Here is a 15,032-nt window from a genome sequence, read left to right on the forward strand (position 1 = left end):
AGCAGAATACATTCTTCCTCTCAACTCCTAAATTACTTTATGGTTTCACCAGGCTTTAAGTATAAAATCAAAATTCAGACATTGACCTAATTCGAAACTCGTAATCAGTCATCTGCTCGCTCTCAGGGACTTTTGACAGGTCAACTAAAATTTTGATAATGAACTGTTTTGCCACTAGAAAAAAAGGATGCTTTCTTTCACAAAGAGCTTCATCTTTGTTTCACTGAATTAAAATTTTCAGCCAAGATTTCGCTCACATAACAAGAAGTGACTCCCTTTCGAGTTTCTTTGGTAAACCATTACTTCTTTAATTATTATCAACCTTGTTCCAGTGTGATAAATTGCTAATTACTTAATACCCTAATCAGCGTTCATTCTTTGCACAGATAAACTGTGACAGTGCCATTAATTCAAATAGTAATTTCACTTAATGGCCAGAACGGCACACCAGATTTTTATGCAGCATTTTCTGAAGACTGCATCCATCACTGCAATATTCTGACATAAAGATGTCTGACGTGCACTAACTCACTTAGGGAGAGCAGATGTTGCTGAGCAGAGTTTGGTAGTAATTCCCATAGTGCATCACTTCAGCATGAATGAGCTGCAAATTCAGAGACAGACAATCTTGTGAAACTGCATTGCAATAACTTTTGACCTCTACCTAATTTATCACATGTAGCGCTTGACTTTTGAACTTTGACACACAGAACGCACCATTTTAAATATGCCCAAAGAAAAACAAAATAAGTCATATATTATTGATGGATTGATCTATTCTTCCAGAGGTTCTTCATTAAATTTGTATAAAGGTAGAGATGCTCTTTGAACAAGAGGCAGATGTTATTAAAGCGGTACAGGATGCACTGAACTATTAGACATTTATTTTTGAGATCAAATAGCATCTATTGTCTTTCAAAACAGCATATATCTCCAATGGATGGCTTCCATTGCATTGGATACAACTGAGGATATAGTAGAGGAAAGAATTTTTTACTCACAATATTATGAATATTGCAAATATCTTACCAACACTTATTTAATGTCTATTGCTGAAAAAGAAAGTATTGAGAAACATACAGGCCTGACGAATTCCTAAATTGTTAAATCTGCAAAACAAGTGCTCCAAGTTTCTAAAAAAAGAGCAAGAATCATGACTCATGCTTTTGAGATAAAAACAGGACAGTAGTCAAGAACAGAGTCCAGAATATGACCACTCATTGTGGAACTCTAGGATGGAGCACGGGAACCACATTTTAAGCCAAGGGATTATATTTTAGGTCTAGAAGAATGAAAAAAAAAAAGATTTGTGAATAGTCGTTCTCAGGACAAACATAAAATTGGTAGCAGAGCACGAAAGAAAGGAAATGTGTGCTTGCCTTCGCCAGTAGATGGCTCTATAGTTACCATCACAAAAATGAGAAAGAGTAGAGCAAAAAGGCTCCCCCAAATCGTTGCAAAATATTTTACAGCAATTACACATCACACTTCTCAAAAATTCATTATGTCATATGGAAATCTTCCCAGGAAATATTCCACACCACTTTTACACCTTGAGTTTCTGTGCTATATTCCCCTCTGCAAAGTTCCCAAATTCCACCTTAGGTAACAAACAGCAGCAGCCATTCATTCTTCCGAAGTCCAAACCCACAACATGAAAACTCAGTATTCTATTCCCAAACAATTTCAACCCAGAGTTTCATATCAAAGCCTTCATGGACAACATTTACAAAAGAAATAAGATACTATGTTTCAAACGTCTGTGGTGATCAGTTTCTCACGGCTAAAAGAGAATCCTGTCCTCTTTGAATGATAGAGAGTTTTTAATGTTCATCCTTTAATACCAAGAGATATAATCAAGTCCATGCCAAGATTAATGGCATCAGTGATAAAACCATGTAAGCAAACACTAAGAATAAAGGCAATAAAGAGGTTTAAAATATATTCAAAGAATATGGTTAAGAATACATAGCCACTGTAATGACAAGCCTGACTTTCATCCCAAGGTACGTGTATAACACTCCTGCACAACTCGTCTGCCCAAGGAGAGCACTAAAAACATAAACGCTACCCCAGCACTTCTGTTCCAACAGCATCTGTTAATTCACTCCATTTATAAAATACATATTGACAAAGACAACTGAACTGGGACCAGGGAGATCTGATTTGGTGTGAGAAAGTCAATTCAATGTGATTTTGTTAAAGGGCTCCTGCAGGCAAATAAAAGAGTTTAAGTAATAAAATACATAAAGAGATGTTTTACGAGCCAGCCTGGTCTTGTGGCAGGCACACAACGCCAGGCAGGGAGAGAGGCCAGGCTTAGGAACAATATTATGAGATCCAAACCCTTGTGTAGCAGGTATGGTGTTGCAAGGTTGAGGAGAAAAAGGGCCAGATGGATATTCTGAAAGGTCATTAAGGTCACAGTCATTAGGGGCGACAGGAGGGAGAGGCAGCAGAGAGGGAAAAAAGACGAGCTGAACGTGTCTATTTTCAGTGAAACCTTCAGGAAGGTCAAGAGAATAGAAAGAGATTTTTTCCTTTTTTAAAGGATCATGCCTTCAGTCCACCATGATTACCAAAATTGGTGGAACCGCCACTGTCATGAATGTCATGAGAAACTCTAATGCTAATCTTGATTCACAGCAGTTGAGGAGTGTCATGATTTGCTTAAGAAATGTTTGACTAGCATAGAACATCATATTGAAGTAAATAAAAAAATGATTCTGAAATTTGGGTCTTTGGATGGACTTCAAGGGTATATGAAATGGCAGACAAAATTTTTGTGTGGAGTCTATATAATATTATTTGAAGTGAGGGTTTGTCACTTTCAAAAGATTCTAAAGGGAGAGTATGGCCCCCAAAAGATTAAGAAGCATTGCCCAAGTAGACAGTAACCTCTACTCCATTTCTTAGAAAAGCTATGCTCTACTTTTTTGGCAATAGTGTTCTGACTTACCTTTCGTTCTCCTTCATATTTGTTCTGCCACTCAAATCTAATTTATTTCCTTAAGTCACAGTTCTTATCATCACATTGACTCTTCCCTGAGTACTAAATAATGTTCAAATCCTTTTGCCTACTCAGATTTATCTCTATTTCCTAACTCATGACGTACACCTCCAATAAACCCAACTGCTCCCTATGACTTGGACATGCTCTGCAGATAGTTAATTTCACACTTTAGCTCAAGCTATGCCCTTTTGTTGAAACGTCTTTCTTCTATCCACATGTCTCAAAATCCTACTCATTGTTTGAGGTTCCAATCTGATGGTTCAGCTTTTTTCATTACCTTGGTTGGAATGATCTCTCAGTCTTAAGAATATGCTTGTATTCATCCCCCTTTCTGGTGCATGTTTAACGTTACAGGTACTTTTCTTCTTGATTAGATTGTAAGTCCTTAAGGATAAAGATGGAATCTTAGCCCTTTTTACACTCACAAAGCACCAAGAATGATATCTTGAACATAGTCACTATATTGTACATAGTATTGAACGAAAGAATATGGCAATTGACTAAAAACAAAAGTAACAGATGAGCAAAGATGCTAACGTAAGACATTTTGCTGCTATTTTAAAACTCTGACCCAGTATGGTATGAGGGAGGGCAACACTTTGACCTCCCCCAACCCGGCAACCATGGTCTGTCTTTTTTTTTTTTTTTTACATATTTTGGTGTATTTATTAATAGTCTTTTTTCTTATGAATCCTTTTATTTACAATACAGTTGTAATAAATAATGGATATACAATTCTACAGTTTACTTTTTTTGTAGCTTTTTTTAAATTAAGGTTATGAAAGTTAACATCCTTGTGAAATTACTGTTGTACATCATTATTAGTCATGTTGTAGGTACACCACTTCACCCCTAGTGCCCTCCCCCCACCCCCCTTTCCCCTGGCAACCACCAATGAGTTCTGTTTGTCCATATGTTAACTACCACCTATGAGTGGAGTCATACAGAGTTCGTCTTTCTCTGTCTGGCTTATTTCACTCAACATAATATCCTCAAGGTCTATCCATGTTGTTGTGAATGGGACAACTTTGTTCTTTTTTATGGCTGAGTAGTATTCCATTGTATATATATACCACATCTTCTTTATCCAATCATCAGTTCCTGGGCACTTAGGTTGGTTCCATGACTTGGCTATTGTGAATAATGCTGAGATGAACATAGGGGTGCATGGAACTTTTGGAATTGCTGATTTCAGGTTCTTAGGCTAGATACTCAGTAGTGGGATGGCGGGGTCATAAGATATTTCTATTCTTAACTTTTTGAGGAATCTCCATACTGTTTTTCATAGTGACTGCACCAGTTTGCATTCCCACCAACAGTGTATGAGGGTTTCCTTTTCTCCAGAGCCTCTCCAACATTTGTCACTCTTGGTTTTGGATATTTTTGCCATTCTAACAGGTGTAAGGTGATATCTTAGTGTAGTTTTGACTTGCATTTCCCTGATGATTAGTGATGATGAGCATCTTTTCATGTGTCTATTGGCCATCCGTATATCTTCTTTGGAGAAATGTCTGTTTATGTCCCCTGCCCATTTTGTAATTGGGCCCCAAGCCGGCAACCATGGTCTATCTTTAATGGACCTGTTTTTTAGCTAAGTCAGAGGAAGAGGTGCTCAACTCGTTAGTCATAGCACAGAGCAACTAATTGCTATGATTTTCTAGTAGAGGTGATTACTGTGCCTTAAAGCAGTGGTTCTCAAAGTTTTGTCTCAGGACCCCTCTTTTTGTTAGTTCCATTGAGTCAACTCTGACTCTTGGAGACTCTGTGTATAGCACAGCAGAGCCCAGCCCGGTCATTTTCCTCCATCCTCTCCCCTTCCAGTGCTGTATCAGACAATACTTTGCTGCATTTTTCATGGCCAGTTTCTCCAGAAGAGTGGTCAGGTCCTTCTTCCTGGTCTATCTTAGTCTGGAAGCTCTGCTGAAACCTGTCCACCATGGGTGACCCTGCTGGTATTTGAAATCCCCGTGGTATAGCTTTCAGCATCACAGCAACATGCAGCCACCACAGTATGACAATCGATAGACGGGTGGTGTGGGTCCCTGACCAGGAAACGAACCCAAGTTGTGGCGAGGAGAGTGCTGAATCTTTACCAATAGACCCCCCAGGACCCCTATACACTTTTACAAGTAATCAAGGACTCCAGATAGCTTTTGTTTATATGGGTTACATCTGTTGCTATTTATTGGGTTAGTGCCTAAAACAGAAATTTTTGAACTATGTATTTATTAATTCATTTAAAATAATAATAAATATATACCATGTTAACATAAATATTTATGAAAAATAAATATTTTTCCCAAACTGAGAAAAACTAGTGAGAAGAAAGACATTGTTTCACATTTTTGCAAGCCTCTCTAGCGTCTGGCTTAATAGAAGGAACTGAATTCTCATGTCTGCTTTTGCATTGAACTGTTGCAATATCACATGTCGTGTAACCTCTAGAAATATCCACAGTACACTCATGAGAGAATGAGAGTAGAAAAGGCATAGAATAGTTTAGTATTATGATGAAAATAGTTTTGATCTTATAGACCACCTGAAAGGTCATGAAGACCCTCACGAGTCCCCAGGCCATACTTTAAGAGTCACTGCATTAGTGCTAGTACTTATACACAATACTTTTTCTTCTAACTTTGGAATACATGTGGTGTGTGATCACAAAGAAAAGTTTATGATGTTTCTCTCTCTCTCTCCCGTTTCTTTTTTGGTGAGGAAGTTTGCCCCTGAGCTAACACCTGTTGCCAATCTTTCACTTTTTGCTTGATGAAGAGTGGCCCTGAGCTAACATCTGTGCCCATTTTCCTCTATTTCGTATGTGGGACAGCATCACATCACAGTCTGATGAGAGGTGTAGGTCCACGCCCAGGATCTGAACCTATGAACACAGGCCACCGAAGTGGAATGTGCTGAACTTAACCACTATGCTACCAGGCTGGCCCCTGTGATGTCCCTTTTTTTATGGTCATCCAGAAAATATTTGCAACTTGGTAGTTGTATTATACTGGGCCTGCTCATCAGACTTGATGACCACTGATGTGGTTTGGGTTGGAGAGCACCCAAAGCTTGTCCAGGTGTCAGAATGCTCAGAGAGATAAAGACCATGGCCTCTTTAGCCATTTGGATGGAGTTAGAATCCTGTCTTAGGCACAGTGTCAAGAGATTCATGGGAAAATCTCCCAGCATCCCTTGCATTTAGCTGTTGACAGATGATAGCTGAGTTCTAGCCAATGAAATGTTAACAAAAATATTTGCTATTTCTAGACTTGGCCAATGAAAATCTTGCACAGACGTTATTCCATGTTTTCCCCCCTCCTGGCTGCAGGAGTGGATGCAACCCTCAGGAGATTTTAGAAGCTGCCTGTTGAAAATGGCAGACCCTCCAACAGCCAGAATGACTGCAGGAAAGAGAGCTAAGCTGCAGATAGGTTGACACCTGAGTGATATTATGTGAGAAAAAAATAAACCCCCACTGTATTGGAGCTGATATACGTTTTAAGGTTCATTTGTAACAGCAGTGAGCATTACCTCAAGTAACACAGCCACTTACTAGCTGTGTGATTTGGGGAAAGTTTTTAACTTCTTTTAAAAGTGCTCCTGTTTCAGTGCCAGCCCAGTGGTGTAGCGATTAAGTTCATGCGCTCCACTTCAGCAAGCCAGAGTTTGTCGGTTCGAATCCTGAGCTCTGACCTAGCACTGTTCATCAAGCCAAGCTGTGGCAGCATCCCGCATAAAAAATAGAGGAAGACTGGCACAGATGTTAGCTCAGGGACAATCTTCCTCAAGCCAAAAGAGAAGGATTGGCAATGGATGTTAGCTCAAGGCCAATCTTCCTCACACACAAATAGTGCCTCTGTTTCCTTATCTGATAATCATAGTGCTTACCTCATAGGAGTGTTGTGAGGATTAAACGTGTTAATGCATATGAAGCACACAGAACACAGCTTGGCAAATAGTGAACATAGGATGCTGTTTACTTATTGTTGTATTTTGTCTCCTGATCCTTGAGTACATCTTTTAGCCAACAGGCAGTGTCTAGGAGACACTTGACAGGGCTGAATTCCTTGCCTGGACTTTAGTTATGTTTAGAACACTAACCTTTCAAGTCTACCAGCCATGGGGGAAATTTCTGAAAGGCTTGTGTGTCTACACTGGACTTTTGCATATTATATGATTTAATACCTTATTCATTTTCAAAGAAGGTCTTGTGAGGTTGGTTTTTATTTTTGTTTCTTAGTTTTACCTGGCAAAGTCAACCTTTTTTTGTAATAAAATACAGATCCAGGTGGCCTGTGCTCTCTTTCAAGGCCACTTTTTAAAGGTAATCCTTTTACAGGCAATCCTTAAATTCCTGGGATCAAAGAAAATGTCCAATTAAAACTTTATTCTCTTATATGTCAGACAACTATCCACTTTCACTATCTTCTGGACAGTTGATGGAGATCAACAAAATGACATAGGACTATCAACCAGTTTGACAGTATATATACTAAAATTGTCCTCTAAATGTGTCCCACTGGGTTGGATTTAAAAATGTATAAGATGGATACAGTGTGGATCCAGATGGGTGATTTATAACTTCATGGAATAGTAAATGCCTTGGAAACAAACACACTTGATGGTGGCCCAAGGATAAAATAAGAAGCTAGAACTCAGGTATTTTTTGGCTCAAAAAAGGAGATGAGTCTTTCCCACACTGGCAGGATTGAAATTTAGTTGTGAATAATTTAATTTAGCATTTCTTACTTCTTTAAAGACTACCAAAATACTGAGAGTTTAGTATTTTTTTTAAGGCACAAGATTCAGGTACATCCAGGTTGATACCTATTATTTTTTTGATTGATTAGTTTTTCAAGTGCCCTTCCTGGTAATTTTCATCAGAACTTTACAATGAAGAGAATGTATACAAGAACGTGGTATGTAACAATAATATTATAATAGTCAATTTAGATAATTGTTACTCGTATTATGGATAACTCTGATGGTTTTTAAAAACAGAAGAAATTATAGAAAGAATTCATAATTCATCTCCATCAAGATATTGTGATGTCCTGAGTCATACTCAGAAAAGGGCTGGATTGTCAACACTTACTAGCTTCATGGGGTAGATTTACTCTGAAGCTAAAGAAGCTTGAGTTTCAGGGCCCTTTGCCTGCATGAGCCCCTTCCAAGGAAAGTGTGATTGTATATTTTTATAAAATTTGCAAATGTATAATATTTCACCACAATTTGTTATGACCACTGTCTCTTTCTCCTTTAACTTACTCTCTGCCATAGGTGCCCTCATATTGATTGAAATTGGAGTGACTATGGATATTTTTGAAACCTACTAAAGGGAAGTCGAGTTGGGGAAATATTTAGTTTGGGCTCAGTAGCTACATTTATCTAATTTCAGTCACTTCTATAAAAAAGTTGTTAAGGCTCAAATATGCCATTTTCACTGCAGTTTGGAAAGATAAGAAATGTGAGAAATTATAGACTCTTAATTTGGATGCCTGTAGAGGGAAGCTTTAAAGAAAGAGAGATCAGAAAAAGTAATGTGATATGAAACCAAAGCTGTAAAAATGAACAATAGAATCAACGGGAATATTCTGACATCAAGAAGACAATTGGAACAAAATAAATTTCAGATCATACCAAAAGTAGCAAACTATTAAAAGAAAATGGTGGATCTAGGATTGAAGCAATGCCTAGGCCATTTGATTGTTTGATAATACAAATTATGAAGAGAAGCAGCTCATAAATATATTGGACAAATTATACTTCTTACTGATTTGTAACTGAAATAGTGACATCTATGATAATATACAACTCAAATACAGTCATATGAGAAGGATGTCCATGAAAAGCTGATTAATGATGTTGTCAATTTGACAAATATTTAGACAAGTCCCTGAAATCTTAGAAAGACTCTTGGTAGATATTTCTCCACATTTGGCAATAATCTTAAACATTTACATAATATTACGATAATGAGTTGTGAAGCTTAAACTCACTTTTCTAAACTTTAAACAGTTAAAAAATTTTTTTGATTAACCATGTGACAGAAAAGAATAAATTCTCTTTCTATTCTCTCTATAGATAGTTACAGTACAAAGCCACAGTTGTAGGAAGAGACAATCAAAGTACAAGTTAAACACATTAGGAAAAAAACAAAGATGCCAGAAGTTAAATAATTCAAATACAGTATTTTTATGTTAGTGAAATTTGCTTGGTTCTTTTCTTAGATTTGTAATTTTTGTAATTTATATCCGCCTTCTAAATAAATATTTATTTTTATATTTTGTCTTGTCTTCACTATTTTGTTTTCTTTTCTTAAAGATGGTCCCCTGAACTGAATAACTTTCAGGGACCCAAAAATCTAGGTCCGACTAGCCATGTAATCTTGAGCAAGGGCTTAATCTCTGTGTCTCAATTTGCTCATTTTTAAAATGTGGATGATAATAGTGCCTATCTTGTAGGATTGTTATGAAGATCAGTTGAGGTAATAATACATAAAACATTGGGCATCGTGCCTGCTAGATAGTAAGTACTCAAATAATGACAATGATTGTTATTAATGTTAGTGTTAATTTGATAGCTGCAGAAGAATAAGGGAATAAAAGAGTTATGACACAATATCATCCATAGTAATTTTGGACACTGTTCTTATTTGCTAGGAAATATTCTCTTGCTCCAGAACCTGTGCATTCGTGTGTGTTTTCTTTGCTTTTGGGTGGACACGACACTTTTCCAGAAGAAATAGTTTTGATCTGTTTTTATGAAATGCATCACACGCACATAAAAATGTGAGATTACATTTTTATTGGTTATACATCATGTACCTAATCGTTGCATTAGATGTAATGAACATGAGTTTTAGTTAATTGCTCGTGTAGGGAAAATTTCTTAACTTCTCTGCGTCCCAGATTGTCCATCTATTGAAAGGTAGACCAGCGCCCCTTACCTGGAAGGCGCCTGTACACGACACCCTCTTCTTCGCCACCACAGCACTCTACATCCTTGCTCACAATCTGTCCCCCACAGCACTGCTGGCCGAGGCCATCCCGAAGCCTCCCAGCACAGCAGATCTGGCTTCCTGAGGTGGAGTACGGCATTCTGCCACAGCAGGAGTCGCCGACGCCAGCGGAAACCCGATGGTGCTGCTCATCTGGACAGCATACTTCACCTGTCAATTTAGGACAATAACCATCATTGCATGAGTGAAAAAAATATGCTTTGACTCACAACTAAATTTTATCACAATCATCTTGCAGATGCCAACTAGCTGACAGAATTACGAGAAAGAATACCGTCATACTGGAGTTGCAAAATCTCAATGCAACTTCAAAATGTTTGCATTAAAGATGTATAAATCTGTGTGTCTGCTCGCATACACACACGCCAACTTAGAGGTGAAGCTACGCTGCCTATTTCCTCTCTGAGCCTTAACAAATGAGCACATTAGGTCTGGTGACACGGATTAAGTGATATTATTAAAAAATTTATCTGCAAATGATTTTCTGTCTACTTAGTGTAATTTTCTCTTTTTGGAAAGTGGGGTAGATTCAAAATCAACTCTTATTAAATTTGTATTGCCTATGATTACAATTTTTTTAACCAGACTATATTTATTTAACCAAAAAGAAATACTTCCAATGGGAAAGTCAATTATGTGAGAGGAGGTAAACATACCATATTCAAGTCAACGTTCTAGTATTTTGCTGAGCTACGGCAGACACTGAATTTCACTAATGTAGTTACATCCACATCCCCCTTTACATGATATTCTGGGAAACTTGAGATAAGCATAAAATAATATTTTGCCTGGTGCCTTGGGATCAAAGGAATAAAATATTCTAAATATCAACAGTCACCTTTTTTTTTTTGTTTAATAAAGAGGCCTCTAAAAGACAAGAAAACTCTAAAAGACAGAAATCTCAAAATTGCTTTCCTTAAGGATACCTTGGAAAACACTAATTACAACTTGGTGGATCTAAAATCCAAACGTCACGTTTCCTCTCTCTCATGACCCAACTGTGGGTTGACCTCCCTCCTGACCTCCGGAACCTTGACTTCCTGCTCCTCTTTGCCTTATTCCTCCTCTCCTTCCTGCACTTTCAACAGACCCTCTTCTCTTTCCTCCATTGGCCCTTCTTAAACGTATCTTTCTCCCTGGACAATATCACTTATTATATCTTATAAGGTATGTGGGTATGATGACCAACCTGGCAGGTCTCATAGCTTTAAATCATGGTCTAGATAAGATTTGCATAATCTAGTTAATGACTTGCCAAACCTTCTTAAGAAAAGGCACAAGTTCCCTGAAGAATATAGGATTGCTTTAGGAATTTATAGTCCTGGATTCCCTGATCCCTGTCAATTAGTTCATCTTTTTGTGAGGCCAGGATATGCCAAAACTTGGTTAGTAGAAGCAAGATGAATTTCTTGTCAAAATGATATTAAAAAACATGGGACAACACTTAACTATGGATAGACATATAAAGAGTACAAAAAAAGGGCAAGAACTCTTAGTAGCTATCATTGAGGTCTTTCTTGCCCAAAATTCATTAGTCAAAAATTCACCCCACCAGATAAAATGGACAAGTTACTAGAAACACACAGTCTACCAAGACTGAATCATGAAGAAATAGAAAATCTGAATAGACTTATATCTAGTAAGAAAATTGAATCGCTAATCAAAAACCTCCCAACAAAGAAAAGCCCTGGACCAGATAGGTTCACTGGTGAATTCTACCAAACATTTAAAGAAGAATTAGCATCAATCCTTCTCAAACTCTTCCAAAAAATTGAAGAGGAAGAAACACTTCCTAACTCAATATATGAGACCTGTATTACCCTGATATTAAAACTAGGCAAAGACACTTCAACAAAAGAAAACTACAGGCCAATATCACTTATGAATATCAATGCAAAAATCCTCAACAAAACACCAACAAATTGAATTCAATAGCATATTGAAAAGATTATACAACATGACCAAGAGAGATTTATTCCTGGAATGCAAGAATGATTCAACATACAAAAATCAATCGCTGTAATGCACCATATTAACAGAATGGAAGAAGACAAAAGGTCAACTCAACTGATGCAGAAAAAGCATTTGACAAAATCCAGCACTATTCTATGATAAAAACGTCAACAAACTATGAATAGAAGGAAACAACTCAACATAATAAAGGGCATATATGAAAAATTCACGGCTATCATTGTATTCAACAGTGAAAGCCTTTCTTCTAAGATAGAAAGAAGACAAGGATGCTGTGAATTTGCCACTTCTATTCAACGTAATATTGGAAGTTATAGCCAGTGTAATTAGGCAAGAAAAAGGGAGAAAGGCATCCAAATTGAAAGGGAAAAAAATGAAATTATCTTTGATCACAGACAATACAATCTCATATGTATAAAACCCTAAAGATTCCACACACAAAAAACTTTGTTAAAACTAATAAATGAATTCAGCAAAGAAGCAGGATACAAAATTAACATACAAGAATCAGTTATATTTCTATACACTAAGAATGAACAATATGAAAAGGAATTTAAAAAAACAATTCCATTTATAATAGTATAAAAAATATTTAAGAATAAGCTTAAACAAGGAGGTGAGGGGCTGGCCCCGTGGCCGAGTGGTTAAGTTCGCGTGCTCCGCTGCAGGCGGCCCAGTGTTTCGTTGGTTCGAATCCTGGGCGCGGACATGGCACTGCTCATCAGACCACGCTGAGGCAGCGTCTCACATGCCACAACTAGAAGGACCCACAACGAAGAATATACAACTATGTACCGGGGGGCTTTGGGGAGAAAAAGGAAAAAATAAAATCTTTAAAAAAAAAAAAAAAACAACAAGGAGGTGAAATAATTATACACTGAAAACTGCAAAATTCCGCTGAAAGAAATTAAAGAAGACACAAATAAATAGAAGGACATCCCATGTTCATGAATTAGAAGACAACATTGTTAAGACATCAATACTGGCCAAAGTGATCTACAATTCAACACACTCTCTATCAAAAATCCCAACAATGCTTTTTCAGAAACAGAAAAATCCATCCTGAGATGCAAATGGAATCTCGAGGGGCCCCAACTAGCCAAAACAGTCTTGAAAAGGAATGAAGTTGGAGGTCTCACACTTCCCAATTTCAAAACTTACAACAAAGCTGTATTCAAAACAGTGTGGTCCTGGTGTAAAGACAGGCATCTAGACCAACAGAATAGAATAGAGAGCCCAGAAATAAAACTTCCCTTATAAGATCAAATGATTTTCAATAAGGATGCCAAGACCATTTAATGGGGAAAGAACCATCCTTTCAACAAATTGTGTTGGGAAAACCAGATATTCAAATGCAGATAATGAAGCTGAACTCTTGTCTTATACCATATACAAAAATTAATTCAAAATGGACCCAAGACCTAAATGTGAAAGCTAAAACTATAAAATTCTTAGAATAAAACACAGGGGAAAAGTTTAATGACACTGGATTTGGCAAGGATTTCTTGAATATAGCACCAAAAGCACAGGCAACAAAAGAAAAATAGATGAATTGGACTTCATCAAAAGTAAAAAGTGTTGAGCCAGCCCTGATAGCCTAGTGGTTGGGGTTCGGTGTGCTCTGCTTCAGCAGCCTGGGTTCAGTTCCTGGGCACGGAACCACACCACTTGTCTGTCAGTGCTCGTGCTGTGGTAGCGGCTCCTATAGAAGAACCAGAACAACTTACAACTATACCCAACTATGTACTGGAGCTTTGCAGGGGAGGAAAAAAGGAGGAAGATTGGCAAGAGATATTAATGAAGAACAAATCTTCCCCCCTGCAAAAGAAAAAAAAGTTAAAAAGTGTTATGCATTTGGGGCTGGCCCAGTGGCCGAGTGGTTAAGTTCGCGCGCTCCGCTGCAGGAGGCCCGGTGTTTCCTTAGTTCGAATCCTGGGCGCGGACATGGCACTGCTCGTCAGACCACGCTGAGGCAGAGTCCCACATGCCACAACTAGAAGAACCCACAACGAAGAATACACAACTATGTACCGGGGGGCTTTGGGGAGAAAAAGGAAAAAATAAAATCTTAAAAAAAAAAAAAAAAGTGTTATGCATCTAAAGACACATTCAACTGAGTAAAATGCAACCCATGGGAGAAAGTATTTTCAAATCATATATCTTATAGTGGATTAATATCCAGAATATATAAAGAACTCCAACAACTTAACAACAAAAACACAAACAATTCAATTTAAAAAATGGGCAAAGGATTCATATAGACATATCTCCAAAGAAGATGTACAGATGGCCAATAAGCACCTGAAAAGATGCTCAATATGACTAATTATTAGGGAAATGCATATCAAAACCACAGTAGGACGGCTGTTATTAAAAAAAACCCTCAGAAAATAAGTGTTAGCAAGGAAGTGGAGAAATTGGAACCCCATGCATTGCTGTTTGTAATGTAAAATGGTGCAGCTGCTGTGGCAAGCACCATGGCAGTTCCTCAAAAAATTAAACACAGGGCCAGTCCAGTGGTGTAGTGGTTAAGTTTGCATGCTCTGCTTTGGTGGCCTGGAGTTCACAGATTCGGATCCTGGGTGCAGACACTGTGGCAGCATCCCACATAAAATAGAGGAAGATTGACACAGATGTTAGCTCAGGGACAATCTTCCTCACACATACACACACAAAATTAAACGTAGAATTATCATATGATTCAGGAATTCCACTTCTGGGCATACAGCTAAAAGAACTGAAAGCACGGACTCAAACAGATATTTGTACATCAATACTCATAGCAGCATTATTCACAATAGTGAAAAGGTGAAAACAACCCCAAAGTCTATCAATAGATGAATAGATAAACAAAACATGCTATATACACACAATGGAATATTATTCAGCCTGAAAGAGGAATGAAATTCTGACACGTGCTACAACACGGATGAACCTTGAAAACATTATGTTAAGCGAAATAAGCTGGTCACAAAAGCACAAATATTATATGATTCCACTTACATGAGGTACCTAAAGTAGTCAAATTCA

The 15,032-nt window shown here is 37.6% G+C and overlaps 1 protein-coding gene across 1 annotated transcript in view; it reads right to left on the reverse strand.

Moving 5' to 3' along the window:
- The window catches only part of USH2A (usherin), a 743,449-nt gene that overhangs the window by 162,603 nt on the left and 565,814 nt on the right, over positions 1-15,032 (reverse strand). The window contains exon 50 of the mRNA XM_070501449.1: positions 9,960-10,181. Coding sequence (XP_070357550.1) covers positions 9,960-10,181 — 222 coding nt within the window. The remainder of the gene's footprint in view (positions 1-9,959; positions 10,182-15,032) is intronic.

This window comes from Equus asinus, chromosome 30 (genome assembly GCF_041296235.1).
Source record: "Equus asinus isolate D_3611 breed Donkey chromosome 30, EquAss-T2T_v2, whole genome shotgun sequence".
Lineage (NCBI taxonomy): Eukaryota > Metazoa > Chordata > Mammalia > Perissodactyla > Equidae > Equus > Equus asinus.